The 22,582-nt window shown below is 39.7% G+C and overlaps 1 protein-coding gene across 1 annotated transcript; it reads left to right on the plus strand.

Moving 5' to 3' along the window:
* The first annotated feature begins 5,997 nt into the window (after positions 1–5,997).
* Positions 5,998–13,619, plus strand: LOC141003862 (protein-glutamine gamma-glutamyltransferase E-like). The gene is made up of 15 exons (XM_073475339.1): positions 5,998–6,060; positions 6,312–6,479; positions 6,567–6,818; positions 7,547–7,665; positions 7,915–8,043; positions 8,205–8,382; positions 8,469–8,598; positions 9,328–9,437; positions 9,648–9,763; positions 9,894–10,020; positions 10,572–10,687; positions 10,903–11,077; positions 11,359–11,522; positions 12,397–12,530; positions 12,798–13,619. Exons 1-15 carry the CDS (start codon positions 6,051–6,053, stop codon positions 12,946–12,948), a joined length of 2,079 nt encoding a protein of 692 aa, XP_073331440.1. The 5' UTR covers positions 5,998–6,050; the 3' UTR covers positions 12,949–13,619.
* Positions 13,620–22,582: the final 8,963 nt, after the last annotated feature.

The following is a 22,582-nucleotide window of genomic DNA, read 5'->3' on the forward strand; positions in this document are numbered from 1 at the left end:
ACATGATTCTGAGCCTTAATTTATATATGCTTAGTTAAAAGTAATGGATACAAAAGTATAAACATGAAAGCTGCTACACATATTACAGATATTTCAATTGCTTTGTTGTTACTGTAGACTTTCTAACCCTAACCCTAAAATCAATATACTGATAAAGACAACATTAGATCAAAAATTTAAAAAATGGGAAAATATTTACATGGGTGATTTTCTAGCATGGTCATGCAGAATTGATTTTATTTTCTCTACTTCATGTTGCGCTAGATAGTCATTTCAGTGTGCTGCAAGGACAGTGGAACTACTGACAAATTTTAACAGTGGTTTCTTTTGAATTGAAAATTTAAAGTCTCTGTGAATCATCCATCTTGACACCAAAAAGTACAGCTAAGCCCTGCCTCCCTAGTGACTGTTGTTATGGCTGCCAAAACATTCAACACTACAGAAGTGGACGATTTTCCATCGAAATCCACTGCAATTTTTCAAACAATGGGTCCTTGATTTCAGATAGAAGCAGAGAAAAGCAGGCTTCTCATTTCCAGTCTTTTTTGCTGGGTAAAAAAAACAACTATCATAATTTTACCATCTTCAATCCAAGTTTCACAGAAATGTGTTGAGTAGTTTTTGTGTAAATCATGCTGACAAACCGACCAACACACCAAGTGTAAAAATAAAGCTTGAAACCAAAACCTAACATGAGTGATGTTTTTTTTCCAACACGACCAAATGATACCCAGTGTTTGAAGATGGTGCCACCAAAGACAAGGTATTTCTTGTTCCTTGCTGCCTTCCTCTTCCTGTCCTTCGTTCCAACAGTGGCCGAGGTGGTGGAGTCGGTGTCGGACTGTGACCTGTTCCTTCTTGAGAAAACTCCGCCACAGGTCCCAGGTATCTTGGAGGGCGGACATATCCTGAACCAGAACCGATACAAACCCATTTGCCAGACTTTTGAGAACGAGAGGAGGTTTTTGACGCTCTACGACATCAAGAACAAGATTCCAGTGTTTTGTGCTTACAAGTACAGAGGGGATGGAGAAGGCAGGAGACCCCAAAAATGGTGGAAGATAGAGCCACGGGTAGGTTTTTCATTTTGACTGGTAAAGGACCATTACCTAATTGAAGGACATTTTTACTGTACAATTTATTTCTTCATGGCTACTCTGCCTGCATCAGCAACTAATCCTTTCACTCTTTCAGCTTGAGAACGAAGATGGCAAGAACATGATTGTTGGAGACAAGAACAAAACGTACAACAACCAGGCCGGGAACACAGATTACAGAAACAGCAAACAGTTCGACAGGGGCCATTTATTTCCAAGCGCTCATGCGTTCAACAAGACTGACAAAGTGTCCACCTTCACCCTGACCAACATTGTTCCGCAAGTGAAAACATTCAACCAGGGAAGCTGGAACAGAATGGAACAGTGCATCAAATGTGTTATGGATAAATACTGCTTTAACAACAATGGTAGGATCGAAGGCTTTGTGGTGACAGGAGCACAACCCAGCACCGAGAACATCCTCAACAACAGGATTAACATTCCCTCCATGCTCTGGTCAGCGTTCTGCTGCTACAGCTCCAACAAGAACATGTGGATAGCAAGTGCGCACTGGGGCGACAATGTTCCAGATAATTTTAAAAACAAATATCTGCAGACAAAGACTCTGGCAGAACTCCACAAAGAACTGAGGACAGCAGACCATGAACATGACGTTTTTCCTGGAACACAGTGTCCTGTCCACACAACTGTTACTGGGTTTTACCCAGAAATGACTAGAAACTGCGCCTGCCCAACCATTTCAACCACTTCTGCTCCTCCCACTTCAACATCTGGCCCTCTAACGAGCACATCTGTTCATGTCCCTACCACATCTGACCCAGCCCCTTCAACATCTGACCCAGCCCCTACCACATCTGACCCAGTCCCTTCAACATCTGACCCAGCCCCTTCAACATCTGACCCAGTCCCTTCAACATCTGACCCAGCCCCTTCAACATCTGACCCAGCCCCTACCACATCTGACCCAGTCCCTTCAACATCTGACCCAGCCCCTACCACATCTGACCCAGTCCCTTCAACATCTGACCCAGCCCCTACCACATCTGACCCAGTCCCTTCAACATCTGACCCAGCCCCTTCAACATCTGACCCAGCCCCTACCACATCTGACCCAGTCCCTGAAACATCTGACCCAGTCCTTACCACATCTGACCCAGTCCCTGAAACATCTGACCCAGTCCCTTCAACATCTGACCCAGCCCCTGAAACATCTGACCCAGTCCTTGAAACATCTGACCCAGTCCCTGAAACATCTGACCCAGTCCTTACCGCATCTGACCCAGTCCTTACCACATCTGACCCAGTCCCTTCAACATCTGACCCAGTCCCTGAAACATCTGACCCAGTCCCTGCAGCATCTGACCCAGTCCCTGAAACATCTGACCCAGTCCCTGCAGCATCTGACCCAGTCCCTGAAACATCTGACCCAGTCCCTGAAACATCTGACCCAGTCCTTACCGCATCTGACCCAGTCCCTGAAACATCTGACCCAGTCCTTGCTGCATCTGACCCAGTCCCCGAAACATCTGACCCAGTCCCTACAACGTCTGATCAAGTTCCTCCAACATCTGGCCAATTCCCTACCACATCTGGCCTACTAACTACAACATCTGGCCGTCCCATCTATATCTAGCCCACATGTCTGCAATATCTGTCCTTCCCACCACCATCTCCAGTCCTGCTAGGTCTACCAGCCCATTCAGATGTACCTCTCTCTTTACCACATCTGTGAGTACGGTTGTTTCCTTTGGTTTCTACCTTGGTATGACTGAGGAGAATAAATGACTTTGTCAATAAAAAAAAGCTTTTAGTCTGTGATTACACTTTGATTAACTTTCAAAATTGATTAGCAGGTTACATACAGTACAATAACGTAATGTAGATCATTTAAACTTTTCCCTTTAAATTTAAGAATAATTTGTAACAGAATGAACAACCTGTTAAATTGTTCTGTTAAAAAATATCTCATTTTTTAAGCTTCAGACAGCGCTGTGTTTATATTTTACTGTACTAAACTTTTTGTGTAATTCATCTAAGTGTATTTGTTACAATGATACTGTGGATAAGATAAGAAAGGGCTGGATAAGACTTCAGATAGAAGACAATTAAAAGTGCATGATTCATAGAATGTTAAGTAGAAAAGCCTGATTGATCTGAGTGTTTTGCGTATAAAAATGTCCAGTTGTGTGTGAGTAAAATGCAGCAGCAATAGCCCTGTTTTTGTCATTTTGTTATGAAAATTGTTGTTTTATAGTCAAACCACCAGATGGCAATTGTGGCAAATCGTTGCATAATTTTTTTTTGTCAAGTGCAGGTTAAGAAGACTGTTCTGTTTTTCTGTTTGTTCACCAACAGCTAAGAGTTTACTTACATTCTTTCTGCAAGAATGACATTTTAAAGCAGTTTAGTTTTCAGTACAATTGGAAAAAGTCCTTCTGTAATGTAATCCGATTAATTGTTATCTCTCGTTAGCTCAATTATAAATCATCTTGTAGTCATAGGTGAGACCTCAAAACAAAAATCAGTTTTCCAAGTAGTCCAAAGCAACAGGAGTTCACTCAGTGTGTGGAGCAGTTTAAATAACATAATACCATATTTTCTAATCACATCACACCAGTTTCTCAGAGGAATATTTGTCACTGCAAGTTTCATGCACGAAGAGGAAAACATGTCGAATAAATCATCGCATTAACAGGTTCGTGACATTTGTCCTGATGTCTCACCTGATGTCGCTTTAGGCCATCTGATCACATCTCATCTGACTGCTGTCTCGTCTCATCAGATAATGTGTTCCTCTCTATCGATCGAGCCTGACACTGTGTCAGCATGTGTGAAACTTTCTAGGCTATCGGTCACAGCGACAATGGTATTATCAGAAAAAAATACCCAACATATAATAAACTACCATATAGTCATGGACACTAGAAGTAGGTGTGCTGAGGGCATTATAAAACCAGTAAATTGATTGTACACTTCATATAAAAAATGTATTTGATCATAAAGCCCAACGTTAATTGACAATTCTCTGGTTAATCATACATAATCATTGTTAATTCATGTATATCATTTGCCAAATTTACAAGAAGGACCAACTAATTAAGAATTTGTCATAGACAGCATTCCACAAAGTTTATAATGATTCAACAAACTCAACAACTCACAAAATTGAGAGATTTTAAAAGGGAGTCTGGGGAATTTCGCTCCCTCCTCGTCTTCTTGCTGTTGTTGACTGTAGTTGATGTGGCTCCATTGACCTGTAATATGTTGGTGTTCAAGTTTGCCTGTAATGCAAAATGTTCTCAAATTGTTCTACGTTTTTTGTTGTACATTTACTACAACGCCAGCACCCCAACTGTGACTGACTTCCAGCATCCCTGCATATAGTAATATTCTGTTGAAGACTAAAAGGTGAAGAATTTAAAGGATGGGTTCACGTTTTTTTCCACTTCTATCTGAAAACAATATACACATGAGCATATCTACAGTGAAACAGGTTTTGATGCTTGTAACCATTCCTCATCTTCATCTTTTCATTCTGTTATCAACAAATCTCACACTACAGCTGAACAAATGTTAACTAACCACAGCTCCAGACTTTCTAGACTTTTTCATTTAGGTGCAACAAATAATACATTTTATTTTAATCATGCAAACGATTGTAAACAGGAATATACATATTTTTCTTCATTTATACGACAGCACAAACAGTAAGAAATGTAGATGACCTCAATTCTTTGAGTCAGGCAATAAACAAGTTTTCTGCTTCAACATATCATTATGAGCCAAATGTTGATTGCACAATGTTATCATCGCTATCACTACACAATTTTGTGTCCACCTTCACACAGCCACCCGGGATAAGCGAGGTTAATTTGCAATCCATAGACTATCAATCGATCCAACATTTCCACCCATGAGCGAGCACTTGGCGACAGTGGCAGAAAAAACTGCCTTTAACAGGAAGAAATCTTGAGCAGAACCGGATTCAATGGTGGGCGACCGACCATCTGTCTCAACTAAAAGATTGAATTAACGCATTTTGTCTTGTGTTGTTGATATTTGTGACTCTGAGGGAAACAAACAATTCAGTTGTCTTTGCAAAACCTGTGGCCCCAGTGAACTTTGCTGTGGCCCCAGTGAATACTCTTCATGCTTGTTAGTGATACGTGAGTCTGATGGCATCTTCAAATGATAAAATCTTGTTGTTTAACTATCACTTTTTTAAAAAATGACTCCTTAATGGTGGCCTCCTCCTGCGTTAGTAGATGTGAGCACGAGATCGAACCAATAATGAATGATCCCTTATTGTTTTAGGTTTCAGCAGGAATTTTATCTAATTAAGGAAGTGAAGACGCTCCGTCACTGAGTCTTTAAAAGACAGGAGGCTGCTCAGTTGCTCACAAACAAAACAAACAATTCAGTTGTCTTTGCAAAACCAGTGCCAACAATAACACAATTTGTGTACGATAGGGGGGGGAATGTTATCTGTTGCCACTTTAAATAAAAAATAAATTGCTAAATTTCAGGTGCACAGGTGCAACCAATAAAAATGGTTAGTTGCACTTGAGGTTGCGGGACAACAATCCTTTGACTTCTTACAGCTGACTTTTCTACAACTTTGCTGTGGCCCCAGTGAATACTCTTCATGCTTGTTAGTGATCCGTGAGTCTGATGGCATCTTCAAATGATAAAATCTTGTTGTTTAACTATCACTTTTTAAAAAAATTACTCCTTAATGGTGGCCTCCTCCTGCGTTAGTAGATGTGAGCACGAGATCGAACCAATAAATAAATCAAGCTGCCTTTCTACCATTGGTTTACAGTCCTGAATGATCCCTCATTGTTTTAGGTTTCAGCAGGAATTTTATCTAATTAAGGAAGTGAAGACGCCCCGTCACTGAGTCTTTAAAAGGCAGGAGGCTGCTCAGTTGCTCACATCAGTTGTTTCTTAAACCTGCTGAAGAAAGAACGGCGCACTGCGAACACTGACAGGATGGCAAAGAGTGAGTACTGATTATAAGCAGGATTTATAAAGTGATTACATTTTATCAGGGTCAGAGTGAGACTAAATTTGGATTGTTTGGTAGGTTTATTTGTATTTATTATAGCTGATGAGAGCCACTTTTGATCACAATATAACAATGTGATAATGTGTAATTTTTAAATTAATTTCAATAATTCTTTCTAAACTGGCTTCTCAATTTTACAAGAATTGCAAAGATATCTCGACATGTTCATGTTTTTTCTGTTGTAGTGATTAAGAACGTGGACTTCCACTGCCAGTCTAACAACTCTGCCCATCGCACCATTGAAATAACAACAAAGCAGTTGATTGTGAGGCGGGGCCAGTCCTTCCTCCTCACCCTGGAAATGATGAAACCTTTCAGGACCCACGACCCGCTCGCCCTCATCGTGGAGACAGGTTGTTACAGTAGCTTGAAACAATTTTGACGTTTTTTTTTAGATTTTTATCCACCTCTACTCTAACCCCACCCACCATCCTCACCAGGTCCTGCTCCTTCAGAAAAGCGTGGGACCCGGTCTGAGTTTGGTAACCCGTCTCCAATGTACACCAGTGACGTCAAGGCCATATGGAAGTATGATATTGACAAGAGAGCCAACCTGCAGAGAGGGATTGTGACCCTGTCTGTAACCCCGCCGGCCGACGCTCCTGTGGGGAGGTACTCGTTGTCTGCAAATACCCTGAGTGAAAGGACCAACCTGGGAACTCTGGTGGTGCTCTTCAACCCCTGGTGCTCAGGTAGGTGGAGCTACTGCAGACTTTGACTTTCTATAACGGATGTGAAGCACTTCCATGTAGAGGTTTTCATGTGTTGACTGAGACCTGGGACTGGGCCCAAATTACACTCGGACTCTAAACAAACATATTGTATAGTTACCCAGAAAACCATTTTGGTTTGTGTGATTGCCTGTGCATAATGTAGACATGCATTAGTTATGCCCATCACTCATGTTTAAGTTGTGTTAAAATGAAAATTTACGCAGAAACACATAACGTGTTACTCCGAGTAATAATGTCAGTCAGGCAGGATAACACTGTATAATTGTATTCTATGGAGTTACAAAAACAATAGTATGATGCTGACTACTGTAAAATGTTTCAGACAGCTTAAAAAATTTTGCAGCGTGAAAAATGTGGGTAAAGACTTTGCCAAGTAGGTTCACATCTCAAGTAAACACCTTTTAATGAGGAAAATGTATTGTGAAAGTTTGATTCTCTGAGCTCTTACTATTGATTAATGTCTCAATTTATATCTATAAGTATTATTGAAGTTTGACATATTGACCAGAGTTGTCAGTGTTGATTTACGGACGTAAAATATATTTGTTTTAAAACAATTTATTGAAAAGAAATTAATATCTGCCTCTATAATATAGGTAAAAACGACAATGATCTGCAGTTTTAACCTATTTTAATTTTGGTCAACCTCAAAACCTTATTTCACTGGGCTGTGTGTTTGTTTGTAGATGACTCGGTGTATCTACCTGATGAGAGGGAAAGACAAGAATATGTGATGAACGAACAGGGACTTCTCTATAGGGGAACGTCAAGATACTCCCACCCGATGGCCTGGGTCTTTGGACAGGTGAGCATTTTAGGCAGTCAAAATCGATGCGTTTTGTTGTTTAATTTGGACGACATATGCTCAGGGAGCATATTAGATACATGCTGACTCGAAATGATTACAACTTGATATTTCCCCTGGTGTTATATCCATTTAATCTTCCATCAAAAAGCAAGTATTTCATGAGCCTGACAGACATACTGTAGGGCAGCCATGGGTAAGTTGGTATCTTGGCTAACTGGCAGTTCCAACTTGTGTCTTACTACACAGTTTGAGGAGGAAATGGTGGACATTTGTCTCAAGATGTTGGATATCAACCCAAAACATGCAAAAGATCCGGCTGATGACGTCTCTGCTCGCTGTAACCCCATCTATGTTGGCCGTGTGGTCAGCGCCATGGTATGAGTATGACTTGCACAATTCCTTGTAATGGAGTACTTTTCAATTGTGGCATTGGTATTTCACAGAAAATAAAGAATGGGAGTATTTCCTCCACCAATGGGGGATGTAAACTAAATATCACTCATGATTTATTACTAATATGTATGTCTAATCTGCAGATCAACTCTAACGGTGATCGAGGTGTGTTAGTGGGAAACTGGAGTGAAGACTACTCTGGTGGAGTAAGGCCCACCCACTGGATCGGAAGCGTTAGCATCCTCCAGCGCTGGTATCAAAACAACTGCCACCCAGTGAAGTACGGACAGTGCTGGGTGTTTGCTGGCGTCATGTGTACAGGTACTCTACTGTGTTGTCTGACTTCATCATTACCCTTTATGCTTTAGTATTTGAGTCTGTGCATGTTTAAATGTCTTTGATTCCAGTGATGCGGTTCTTGGGTATCCCCTGTCGCGTTGTCACAAACTTCCAGTCAGCTCATGACACGAACAACAGCCTCACCATCGATACGTATTACAACGACAACGGAGCCACAGAAAGCAAAGACAGTGTCTGGTAAGAGAAGCACTTTGTTATGGTTAAGGTTTAGTGAGTATACTGGGCTGAAGCGAGTATCTATAACAAATAATGTTGTTTTTACCATCCAAGTACAATATGTCAACATCTGTATTTGAGATGAAGAAAAAAACTTTATTTATTTCAAGTTTGTAAAAAAAAAAAACCTTGTTCTGTAACAGGATCGAAGCGATCCTGCTACAGAACAAGGTTTTTTTTTTTGTGATCAAAAATGTATGTGAAGCTCAATTCTGAATCTTTTCTATCTTCTAATAGCTTCTAATGAATCCATATCAATTCTAGGCTTAAACCTCCAGCTCTAACACCACCCACTTCAGGGTTTAAATCATTCCCATCTAATCTAATTTACCAAATCCATGTAGTGCAGACATAAAATGCAAACTCCCATCATTGGACAAGGCCATTAAGCAGGTGTTCTTCCCAAAAACAACCAGTTTCCACAGTAAAAGCTTAAATTCTCTTTACACCATCATGGCAAGTAGCCAACGATAAACTCTACTGAGCAAACATGCTGGTAACCACCCTGAATACTCTGGGAAACACCCAAAGCAACCTACGATTTCTAACACTTTGTCAACCATCTCAAACACCCCAGTAATCACAGAACAACACCCTAACATGACATCCCTAGCAATCAGAAAGCACCGATAGGTCCCATCTTTAGGAATGACTGGGAGATTTGGAAATGTATTTATCTGTGTAATGCAGGAACTTCCATGTGTGGACGGAAGGATGGATGAAACGACCAGACCTCAAGAAAGGAAACAGCTACGATGGATGGCAAGTCTTAGATCCCACTCCACAGGAATTAAGCCAAGGTGAACACAGTTTTGTTCATTTTTTAAACAAATAAAAGCACATTGACATTCTCAAGAATGAATAGCTGCAAGCCAATTACACACAATTAAGCTAGCACCTTCACAAAACTACAACTAATTTTTGTTTGCTACTGTCTTTGTTGGATTTACAAGTCAATCACAAGATTAAAAAATAAATAAATAAATAAAACTTTGTTTTTCTTGCCCCAGGGGTGTACTGCTGTGGTCCAGCCTCAGTCAACGGCATCCTCCAGGGCGAGGCTAACCTGAAATATGACATGCCATTTGTCTTTGCTGAGGTCAACGCTGACATTGTCAAGTGGATGGTCAGTGACCGTACACGATCTTATAATGATGAGAAATCTGGAACTAGTATGGGTGTCACAATTCCCCAAAGTTCTTTTATTCAGTTTCTTCAATGCTACTTTTTTTCTTTGACTATGTTCCCATTGTCAGGTCAGTTCTCGTGGCCTGAAGAAGAAAATGCACTCTGACACCATGACAGTAGGCCAGAACATCTCTACCAAGGCTGTTGGTTCCAACAATAGAAATGATATCACAGACAGCTACAAACACAGAGAAGGTAAAGAGTGCATCCTTTGAAGAATACTTCACAGAGTATCTATCTTTTGTGTATCAAATAGTTCACCGTCTTGCAAGGCCCTTCTTGAGTTCTTCAAGAGTTGAGGAACTACATGGGCATATGAATGCCAAATCCAATTACACAAGACTGTTTTTGATGTCCTTACCAAAAAGAACCAGTGTGGGTTTCCAAGTAACAAAAATAAAATGATCCAGGCACTGTCATGTTGTATCAAACAGTCCCGTCAAGAATTTGCAATGTTGCAATCGCCAATTCCTGTGAATTCTGCACAATAATGAATTCTTGTCCAATCACCACTGCTTTTCTGACCAGTCGTCATAACGATGTGGTCTTTAGACAAAATTACAAGGTCGTGCAAACTTCACAGGAATTGGTGATTGCAATATTACAACATCCTGGAGGGGCTGATGGTCTATTATATTAGTATATTTTATGGTCATCAGTGTGCCTGATGAAGTGCCTGGATGTTTTATTTTTACTGTATGGGTCTCTGCATTGATTCAAGTAAATTATGAGTTTGTTCAATACAGGCAGTTCAAAGGAGAGAGCCATCTTCAGGCGAGCACTCAACCGAGTGAACTCAGGAGATGATCAAGAGGGTGATACCAATGAGGAGCCACTGAAGTTGGAGATGAAATTCGAAGAGGTAAAAACTGAGATGCTGAGGGGCACTATGTAACTTTATAAAGCGAGGTGGGAACATTCACAAATTCTGAATGATTTAATGAATGTCTGTGGATTGAAGGCATTCATTTAGATACTTGTATTTTTCGTACTTTTTCATACAGACCAAAATGCATCTGAAGCACTTAGTGCTAATATCAGCCTGCTAACATAATGAGTTTTTTATTTCTACACCAGGAGACCACAATGGTGAACGGTCAGGACATCAAACTGAAGCTGAAGCTGAGCAACAAAGATCGTACCATTAAGAAAATGTCCATCCGTGTCAACGCTCAGGCCATGAGGTACAACGGCAAACCAGCACGCAATATCCAGAGCATAGTCCAGGAGAAGACGATACTGCCAAGACAAGGTCTACAGTTATTCCCTAATACTACTCTTCAATATCATCTTCTATTACAACCAATTTTTGTGTTTTGAACAATCTTTTTCACCATCAAACTGAAAAAATTGGTTATGCCAAAGCTGGACACTATGTGACAGTAAAACATTTTTATTTGAAGGTATTTTTATTATCAAACTGAGTTTTTGGTGCTGTTAAAAGTTCAAAATTTTTTTTATACAAGCTTACAGAAGTTCTTAACTGAATCCAAATTAATCGCGTTTCTCTGCTCCTGTCCTCATGTCCCACAGAGGTGATCCTACCTATTCAGATCGCGTTCTCAGTCTACAGTAAATTCATGGTGGACTGTGACAGCATGAAGGTTTCAGCCGTGGCCATTGACAAACAGCAGGACGATGACATCTATGAGACTGAGACGGACATCGCCCTGGAGGATCCTTCAATCTCCATTAAGGTTAGCAGAATCCTCTGTGATGTACAGAATTTATATCTGTGATCTGTATCGCCCCCCACAGTTTGACACGCAGGTATTAATTCCCTAAACCCAGGTGCAGTTGCTAGTGGATGGATGAGACATGCTGTGTTTACCTCTGAAGAACAATGAACGGCTAATTTAAAAGCCGTCTCTTTCGCCTCCATTGAGATATTTTCATTGGTGTTACTGGGAAACTGGGAGTGCTTGTCATCATAGAGGTAGATCAAGAGATTGTAATGTTATCCTCAAAAATGATCCAATCCTTGACTAAACGGTGATGGGATTCAAACCGTGAGTTTTGTCATTGGTTGCACTGGTTTCTTATGTAAAACTGCAAAAAAATCGATTTGAGCGAAATTACTCATTTAACTATCAGTATCAATTTGATACTTTCAGTCCGATAATATCTGGAAAAGTCTAGAAGAGCTGCACAATTAAATTGTTTTATCCTCGACCAAGATAGCTGAGGGCTAAACAGGGAGTTAGCCGACTCGAGCAGCGGAAGTCTCTAGTGTCATGCAAGAGCCGGGTGATTGACCCCAACCCTAACCCTACACCCAGGTAATCTAACTTTTTGGTCTTTATGCTCCACTGAGCATCAGTGAAGCATGTCATTCATTCCTCTATCATAGGAATGAATGACTGTCAGCTACAGTGATAACGGCAGGTTGCCTGATAACAATCTCTAAATCTTGTTTGGACACTGAATGTGCTCATGAACAAGTTCTGTCAGCTGATTGTTCTGTGCTGCTACAGGGTGCAGACAGTGGTCAGTCAGGTATCAGTCAGTAAGGCTACCACAGAAACAGAAACCACTTGAACTAATGATGTGGTATGTATGTGTGTGTTTTAGGTTGTGGACGAGGCCCGTGTGTTTCGTACCTTGACTTTGGAGGTGGAATTCAAAAACCCACTGAATGAGAAGCTGAGGAACTGCTCTCTGACTGTCATCGGATGTGGCCTTTTCAAATCAGACTACGTAGAAAGGTCAGCACGTGGCTGTCATTACCTGGAGCTGACAAGGATTTAGGAAAGTTCTTTGTTTTCTTGATTTTGTTGTCGCCTTCTCTTTAAAGTTGTCAGACTGCTCTTGATATAGGCCGTTACACAAAATAACACTACAGACTTGATGCTAAAATGGCCACTTAAACTACCGTCATCAACCCTTTTTGGAAATAGTCTTATTCCATTTTCTGAAAGTTAGATTGCAAAATTGAAGCGCAGTTGTCAACACTCATGTATGTGTGTCAACAGCAATGTGAGAGATTTGGAGCCAAACGGCACACTGAGGCTGAGGATCATCACGATGCCCTACAAGGTCGGAATGAAGACGGTGGTGGCCGACTTCGACTGCAGCGCCTTCAGGGACGTGAAGGGCAGCTGCACCTTCGAGATCAAACCCTGAAGCTCTCCAACCCCCCTGTCCGCCTTGTGTCTGTGTGTCTGATTATGGCTAAAATAAGCAGGATATTCATCATATTCATGACTTATTATTCATACTGCATTGGTGTAAGGGTTTTTGCTTCATCGCGTTCAAGCTGATTAAACATATCTTAATAAAAATTGTCAGAAATGATATCGTTACAGCTTCTCAAATATGAGAAATAATAGCTTTTCTCTGTCTGTAAAGTAGATTCTGGGCTTCAGGGAATATTACGATACATTATTAACTATTTCCTGACATTTTAAAGACAGCAGGACAGGGACACTTCTATCATTACAAACTACAAACATTTTTTCCCCTTCATGTTTGAGTTTGACTTGACTTTTAATTTTAAATGTATGATTTTAATATCTTTTGATTTTTAGCACACATTTGAAAATTGTATTCTCTCTGTGTAAGCGTTTCTTTACACGTTTAGCAGCTGTAGGTCACATTAATTCTTGTATTAACCAAAATGAGGCCATGCAAGGCTGATAAGAAATGCCTGAAGAGACCAATCTTGCATATTTACCTTTAAAAACATGAATAAAACAGTAATGTCATGACTGTAATTGAAGAAATATACAATCTAAGAAGATATACAGAGTTGTGTGGTGGTGGCTTTTACTTGGGTTTAATAAAAGTGTGTTTTCAACCAAGAACTGCCTGTTGATGTCTTGAGATAACTGGTTACCAAATAAAGAATCATTAGACGTTATGGTAAATCTTTCAAAACAGCCAACAAATATATCGATTAAAAATTAAGTTTTGGTCCAATGTTACTTACACAGGAGGAAATCCTGCATTTTTTGGGGACTATTTTCAGCAGCGAATAAATCCATATTTGGTGCTCTAGTGAGTATTACTAGTGACGGTGTGTGTGGGGTTCGGTCAAATGATCCAATCACAAATGGACAGCTGTCAGTTCACACCACCTCTTTGTTTGCACATCACTGGGACAAACAGATACAATGTTTTTTCACATGGACAAAAAATATCTTTGTGTAAAACATTTGCTGAATTTACAAGAGGGCCAAAAGAGTTTAGAATTTGTCAGGGACAGTGTTTCATAACGTTTAACTCTCCTAACTCAACAACTCACAAAATTGAGTGATTTTCAAAGCAAGTCTGGACATTTTCGCCACAGGTGACAAAGAAGTAGCCTTTACTGTAAACAGTTTATTGAATATGCATAATTTGACATGTTTACCGTCAATAAAATGTTGTCTTCTTTCATAAATTGAGTGTAAAAGGTGAAATCAGTTGAAACTGTGTTCAAACAGCTGCTAAATGTTGGCAGGTAGGACACACTTTAGACACAGAAGAAATAAACTGATACTTTTTTAAGTAGAAAGAAACAACTTGTGTTGTTTTTGAATTATAAGAAGGCATGAATGATGAAGAATTTCTCCTCACGAAACAACACCCAAATTTTGCATTTTCTTAAGGGAGTCTGGTGACATTGCAGTTACTACCGGAAGCGTTTTAAAAGGAGCTGGAGCTTATTGTATTTCTACCACCTCTATTAAAGGTTTAGGCCATCATTCCTATTAATTATGGAAAGAAACCTTTAAAATCAAGGATTACGGTCAGCTCCATGGCTGACTGGATTCAGGTTTTATCTGATGTCTACTGATTGCATAAAACTGATTGTGATGACTATGGAGCTAAATCGGGGTCAAATGTTTTGTACTTGGAAAAAGTAAAATTTGAAACTGAAATTTCAAGTTTTGATCTTGAATTTTGAAAAATACATCAGCGTATTCAAAATAAAAATAAATGTACAGAAAGTTTTATCAGGTTTTTTTCATTTTGATACCTGACCTGTGTGCTGGGTCCAGCAGCTGAGTCAGCAGAACCGGACGCCATTGCCAGCGGACACTGCGAGGCATTCACAGTGCTATGTGGAAATCGGACATTTCAGTACTTAAAGTGTGGGTGTCTGTGCACAATCTGGCGTGATTTTGTCGCTCCTGTACTACAGTTGGTCCTCAGTACTGTCTAAAACAGCTTCCACATCCCACATCTAAACAGCCTTGGAAATTAAAACAGTTTTAGCCGTGCAGGATATTCGTGCATGGTGTGCAAACTGAAGTCTGAAACTGAAAAAAAGATTTGAAACTGTAAAAAAACTAAGATCTGAATCTGAAAAGATAAAACATGCAACTGAAAGAAATAGGATCCCAAATATCAAAACATATGAAAGTGAAAAATGAAAATAAATGATTTATTCAAAAGAATTACCAGAGTTGATCATAATTATTTTTAACCTGAAAAAACTTTTTGTACATTTATTTATTTTGAATACGTTGATGTATTTTTCAAAATTCAAGATCAAAACTTGAAATTTCAGTTTCAAATTTTCAACTTTCAACTTTTTCCAAGTACAAAACATTTGACCCCAATTTAGCTCCATAGATGACTGATTAGGTTACAGAGAAATGAGCCTTGACACACCACCCACATGTGTGTTGCACTTCCTGAACTTTCTAAGGGGTCATGTGAGTTTACCAAACTATCCAAACTCCAGGTAACTTTAAGATTGAAGTCTCATTTTAAGGAGGAGGAAGGACAAAAGCTCCTCTAAATATATATTACATGTCCCAGTATTAACACACAGACATATTTTGGCTTGTTACAGGTACAGAAATGTGCCGTGCTGTGCACGACTGTCAGATGCAACTGATATGAACATATTTAGCTCTGGTGCGAGGACAACTTTCTTGTTTAAAACCCTGCACAACTGGTCCACATAGCTCTACTCATAGCGTTATAAATCCCAGTTTGGTGTGGAGGAACCTGACTGGTCTGCACTGAGCTCTGATCTTAATCACATCCAACACTGGAGTCAGACCTGATCACCAACATCAGTGTTGGACCTCACTGATGCTCTGCTGTCTGAATGGGATCAAATCCCTGCAGCAGGTTCAACTGTTGCTCGTTGCACTGGAGCCCAGCTGATATATCAGTTGGCCAATAGTATCGCCCGACTTGCCAATCACAGATATATGGTAACGGTGCATATGTTGTCCGATATGAAAAGATTATAATGCAAAAGAAGATAATTGGGGTCATACAGTTCTGATGTCTTTCACAAGATGTGCAAAAAATATGTGCATGTGGGCCAATACGTCGATATTTGATTGTTTTTTCCCCTCTAATATGAAGTGTCAGCCCCAGTGTCCAAATACTCACACTACTCTACAAACAGAAATGTGTACTGTCAATACAACATCGCCACTCGCTGGTTTAAGTCTGCCATTACACACACCACCACCAACATTTCCACTTCCCTCCGTAACTTCTGCCTCAACAGTTTTATTTTGTTTTTTTAATTGAAATTAACAATCACAGTGATGATCATTTTCCTGCATGGTTAAACTCATAGTGACTAATGATTAAAAGAGTACGAGGAAGTGGGAACAAATTCCCACATCAGTCAGGGAAAATTCCCTTTATGAGTCTACAATCAGGACTTGGTTGACTCGCGTCACCTCTCTGTAGATATGAAAGGCAGGAGCACTTAAAGTGGAAATCAGAGCTCCTTCATAGTCTCAGATAACATCCGAGGTGCACTCACACTGTTTGCCTCCAGTTACTGTTCAATAAAGAACGACAGATCTCATGAGGCTCTAATCTAAGATGGTAAGTTTTATATGCTGAAACTAACTCGATTGATTTGTGGACTGTTAAATTAATCTATTAGTTATAAATGTTATTCAAAGCTGATGCTGATGTCTTTTTATGTCTTGTTTGTCTGATCAACAGTCAGAAACATAAAGATTTTGACTTTGCATTTATATCAAAGTACTGCAGTACTTGAGTAAATGTACTCATAGTTACATTCCTGTTTAATTTATACCTGAATCTGCAAAGTAACTTTAACTACTAGAACTAGACGGTAAGGTAAGTCAAATATTATTACTGGCTTGCAAAATATAGTGTAGTATAAGTACTAGTAGTGGCAGTAGTAGTAGTACTCCTGCAGTACTTGAGTAAATGTAGTTCTAGTTACAATACTGTTGACTTTACATCTAGATCTGCATAATAACTTTAACTACTAGAACTAGACGGTAAGATGAGTAAAATGTTAACACTGGCTTCCTAAATACAGTAGTAGTAGTACTCCTGCAGTACTCGAGTAAATGTACAAGTTACATTCCTGTTTAATTTATACCTAAATATGCAAAGTAACTTTAACTACTAGAAATAGAGCAGCAAGATTAGTAAAAGTTAATACTGGCTTCCTAAATACAGTGTTGTATAAGTAGTAGTAGTAGTACTCCTGCTGTACTCGAGTAAATGTACTTATAGTTACATTCCTGTTTAATTTCTAAATATGCAAAGTAACTTTAACTACTAAAACTAGAGCAGTAAGATAAGTAAAAGTTCATACTGGCTTCCTTGATATATTGTAGTATAAGTACTAGTAGTGGTGTAGTGGTACTTGTATACACCTGCAGTACTTGAGTAAATGTACTCATAGTTACATTCCTGTTTAATTTATATCTAAATCTGCAAAGTAACGTTAACTACTAGAACTAGACGGTAAGATGAGTAAAATGTTAATACTGGCTTCCTAAATACAGTAGTAGTAGTACTCCTGCAGTACTCGAGTAAATGTACAAGTTACATTCCTGTTTAATTTATACCTAAATATGCAAAGTAACTTTAACTACTAGAAATAGAGCAGCAAGATTAGTAAAAGTTAATACTGGCTTCCTAAATACAGTGTTGTATAAGTAGTAGTAGTAGTAGTAGTACTCCTGCTGTACTCGAGTAAATGTACTTATAGTTACATTCCTGTTTAATTTCTAAATATGCAAAGTAACTTTAACTACTAGAAGTAGAGCAGTAAGATAAGTAAAAGTTAATACTGGCTTCCTTGATATATTGTAGTATAAGTACTAGTAGTGGTGTAGTGGTACTTGTATACACCTGCAGTACTTGAGTAAATGTACTCATAGTTACATTCCTGTTTAATTTATATCTAAATCTGCAAAGTAACGTTAACTACTAGAAGTAAAGCAGTAAGATAAGTAATATGTTAATACTGGCTTCCTAAATATATTGTAGTATAAGTACTAGTTGTAGTGGTAGTAGTAGTACTTGTGTATGCCTGCAGTACTCGAGTAAATGTACTTATAGTTACATTCCTGTTTAATTTCTAAATATGCAAAGTAACTTTAACTACTAGAAGTAAAGCAGTAAGATAAGTAAAATGTTAATACTGGCTTCCTTAATATATTGTAGTATAAGTACTAGTAGTGGTGTAGTGGTACTTGTATACACCTGCAGTACTTGAGTAAATGTACTCAGAGTTACAACACAGTTTAATTTATATCTAAATCTGCAAAGTAACGTTAACTACTAGAAGTAAAGCAGTAAGATAAGTAAAATGTTAATACTGGCTTCCTAAATATATTGTAGTATAAGTACTAGTTGTAGTGGTAGTAGTAGTACTTGTGTACGCCTGCAGTACTCGAGTAAATGTACTCCCAACACTGTGAAATAACGTTACTGGATTTAAATGTTGTCCGGAAACAAACATTTATAACAAAGTCACATAAACGTGTCATAAAAACGCATCGTTAGCAACGTAGCTAATCAACACGGCCCAATCAGCCAACACCTGACACTTAAACCCAAAACTCACCGCTTGTTGTTGATTTGAGAACGACGGAAAACAAATCCAACATCACTAAATCCTCCAGAAAGTGCAGAATCCTCCAGAGACTGTTAAAATGTATTTCCCCCGTGTGTTAGTCTCTTTTCCCCGTCAGTAACTCAGCCGGGGCAGGTAGCTCGCTTGTTCACTAGTCATGGTGGTGGACGTCCATCACTGCACCTGTGTGGCTGTGATGAAAACAAACCCGAGTATTGTACTCAAGTATCATTTTTAGTTACCTGTACTTTACCTGAGTATTTCCATTTTATGTTTCTTTATACATTTTTTAAGTCAAATGTAGGCCTAGACCACACCACGGTAAAAGTTCCTCTTTTCATTAAAGGTGGAATATGTAAAAATTAAATTTTTTAAAAAAAATGGCCACCTGTCAAATTCATACTCAAAACAAATATCGTAGCTGCCCTTAGCCGTTTAGCTCAGTTAGCCGTGCAGCTAGCAGTCCTGACTAAGAGGATAGTTAATGTCTACACGCCCAGCAAACAACCTTTGGACAGGGATGGGCTAGCTGGATAGCATGCTAACTTCAGTAGATATCTCGATAACACAACACATAAACATCAAAACTGCCATTTATTCACATTCTGTTAACAAATTTAGTCAAAATCTTACATATTTTGAAGTCAAATGTAGGCTTAGAGCACCACCACAGGGATGTTTAGGCTACACATCAAAGTGTTTGTCCAGGTGTTGTATATTTAAAAACGGCAGTATTCAGCTTAGTGTTTCCATTTACAACAAATAATACATCTACAGAGTTTGTAGAAAGGTGCAGAATAAAAGTTTCTCTTTTCATTAAAGGTGGAATATGTCAAAAATTGGCCACCTGTCAAATTCATACTCAAAACAAATAAGGTGGTTAGCTCAGTTAGCTGTGCAGCTAGTGGTTCTGACTAAGAAACATTGAGTTAGTCAATTAAAACCAAAACAATATGAGCACTTTCTTGAATTACCTTTTTTTTTTGTTTTACATACCTCAGAGGTCATACTGGTGCACATTTCAAGAAAGATAGTTGATTTATTGCCCACTGCAGATTGTTTCCTTGTTGGGTTTCATCCAAGAAGGAAGGCCAGATTATATATGGTCCTTCAAGGTACAGAATGAGTACCATGGGAAAGCACCGCAGCACTGGCAGCAGTGTTGGGTTTAATAATCATTAACTTAAACTGTAGTGTTTATGATTCTTTGTTCTTTTCCTCTGACAGAACAATCCACAGTGTGCGATGATGACATCCCTGAAGTCGAGTTGGTGTCTCCTGCCCATCGCTGCCTTCCTCCTCCTGTCCTTTGTTCCCACAGTAGCTGAAGTGGTGGATTCAATGAGAGACTGTGGCCAGTTTCTCCTTGAGAACACTCCACCACAGGTCCCAGGAATCTTGGAGGGCGGCAACATCCAGAACAATAGACGATACAAACCCATCTGCCAGACTTTCAAGAACGAGAGAAGGTTTGCGACGCTCTACGACACACGGAACAAGATTCCAGTGTTTTCTGCTTACAAGTACAGAGGGGAACAAAACAAAGAAAAAAACAAGAAAAGACCCACAACCCATTGGAAGATAGAGCCACAGGTATGTCTTTCTGACTGGTCATAACTAGAAAAAAAATGCCTTTTAGCTCAGATTTAATCTGATTATGATCAACAGACTATAAGTAAATATCTCTAAACCTTGGGAAAGAGTCACAGCTTTTTCTTTATATATGGATGATGGATTACTAAAATGACGTCTTAAGTGTTCTGTTAATCTGGATGTAATTTAAGGATTCAATTTAAATAGTTTGGAATCATCAAAATAATCATTTATTTTATCATACAGATACAATTTCACTACCACTGACTGAGCCTTCTGACTTTTGCAGCTTGAAGAAAAAAACACCAACAACATGAGGGACGACCAATACACCCACCAGGCCTCTAACGATAATTATAAAAACAGCCCAGATTATAACAGGGGCCATTTATTTCCAAATTCTCATGCATTTGATAGAAATGATCAAATCTCAACATTCACCCTGACAAACATCGTTCCACAAGCTGTGTCTTTCAACGGCGGCAGCTGGAAAAACATGGAGAGCTGTGTCAAATGTGTCCTGCAGAAGTACTGCATCAACAATAATGATGTCATTGAAGGTTTTGTAGTCACTGGAGCACAGCCCAGCAAGAACAACAAACTCCACAATAAGGTTAATATACCCTCCATCCTCTGGTCCGCATTCTGCTGTTACAGTTCCACTAAGACCAAGTGGCTGGCAAGCGCACACTGGGGCGACAATGTTGCAGAAGATTCATCTAAATATCTGCAGACAAAGACTTTGGAAGAACTCCATCAAGAACTGAGCACGAATGTGTTTCCCGGATCACAGTGTCCCCTTCAAACAACTGTTGCTGAGTTTTACCCAGAAATTAATGCTGAAAACAAATTCTGTAAATGCCCACCCCAAGCTTCAACTACATCTGCCCCTCCTAATACCACAACTAGCTTTACCTCCACTGCTGCTACTACCAATTTCAGCACCACTATATCTTCAACTACAGAAATGACTACTACTAATCCACAGACAACTACGCCCCCTCCAAACACAACTTCTGTCTTATCAACTACCACTGTCACTGAACCAACATCAACTGGTCCAACAATTACTGAACTCCAAACTACTACCAGTCCACCAACAACCACAGTCCCTACAAGCACCACCGATACAACAACTACTACTTCTGCTACAAGCGCTACCACCACCACTACCACAACCACTACTGCAACCACAAAGAATGAAGATAACTCTTCCGAGGATAATGACAATGGTGAGCAAGGAGGAAATCAGGGAGGATCGGGAGGAGGTGGTGGAGGCGCAGGAGGTGGTGGTGGTGGTGCAGGAGGAGGTGGTGGAGGCGCAGGAGGAGGTGGTGGTGCAGGAGGAGGTGGAGGTGGTGCTGGTGGTGGTGCAGGAGGAGGTGGTGGAGGCACAGAAGGAGGTAGTGGTCCAACAATACCTGCTACATCTCAAACTGCCACTACAACATCTGCCCCAATTGATGTGACAACTAGCAATCCCTCAACTGCTGTTTCTCCTGCTATAATGACCACGATATCTACGACTACAGAGAAACTAGATACTACCGATACATCACCAACCACTGCTCCAGCAATCACAACATCAATCCCATCAATTAAAACTACCATTGAAACAACTATTAAACCCCAAACTAATACAACCACCCAGGTATCAACAGCTGTCATTCCGACAACTTCCGAACCCCAGACTAACACAACAGACCAGGTATCAACAACCTTCATTCCTACAACTTATGGCCCTGAAACCAACACAACCACCCAGACATCAACAACCATTCTTACAACTTCTGAACCCCAGACTAACACAACAGACCAGGTATCAGCAACCTTCATTCCTACAACTTATGGCCCTGAAACTAACACAACCAACCGGATATCAACGGCTGTCATTCCTACAACTTCCGAACCCCAGACTAACACAACAACCCAGACATCAGCAACCTTCATTACTTCAACTTCTGAACCCCAAACTAACGCAACCACTCAGTTATCATCAACCTTCATTACTTCAACTTCCGAAATCCAAACTAATGCAACCATCCACACATCGACCTTCAGTCTGACAACTTCCGACCCTGAAACGAACACAACCACTCAGGTATCAACGACCTTTATTACTTTGACTTCTGAACCCCAAACTAACACAACCAACCGGGTATCAACAACAATCATTGCTACAACATCTGAACCTCGAACTACCAGTCATAGCCCTTTGACTTCCTCAGCTCCTTATTCTTCCTCCTCCTTATTATGTTTGTTGGTGTTTTTAGTTTTTAGGTTTTTTTGCTGGTAACTGATTAACAGATATGCAAGTACAATCATATTGGATGATGCCAGCGTCCAGTGCCAGTAGAA

This window comes from Pagrus major, chromosome 10 (genome assembly GCF_040436345.1).
Source record: "Pagrus major chromosome 10, Pma_NU_1.0".
NCBI lineage: Eukaryota > Metazoa > Chordata > Actinopteri > Spariformes > Sparidae > Pagrus > Pagrus major.

What these genes read in the sequence shown, in the direction of transcription:
- LOC141003862 (XM_073475339.1), top strand. An exon ending in TGCTGGCGTCATGTGTACAG is followed by an intron (nt 8,383 to 8,468) that starts GTACTCTACTGT and finishes CTTTGATTCCAG; the next exon opens with TGATGCGGTTCTTGGGTATC. An exon ending in GACGATACTGCCAAGACAAG is followed by an intron (nt 11,078 to 11,358) that starts GTCTACAGTTAT and finishes CATGTCCCACAG; the next exon opens with AGGTGATCCTACCTATTCAG.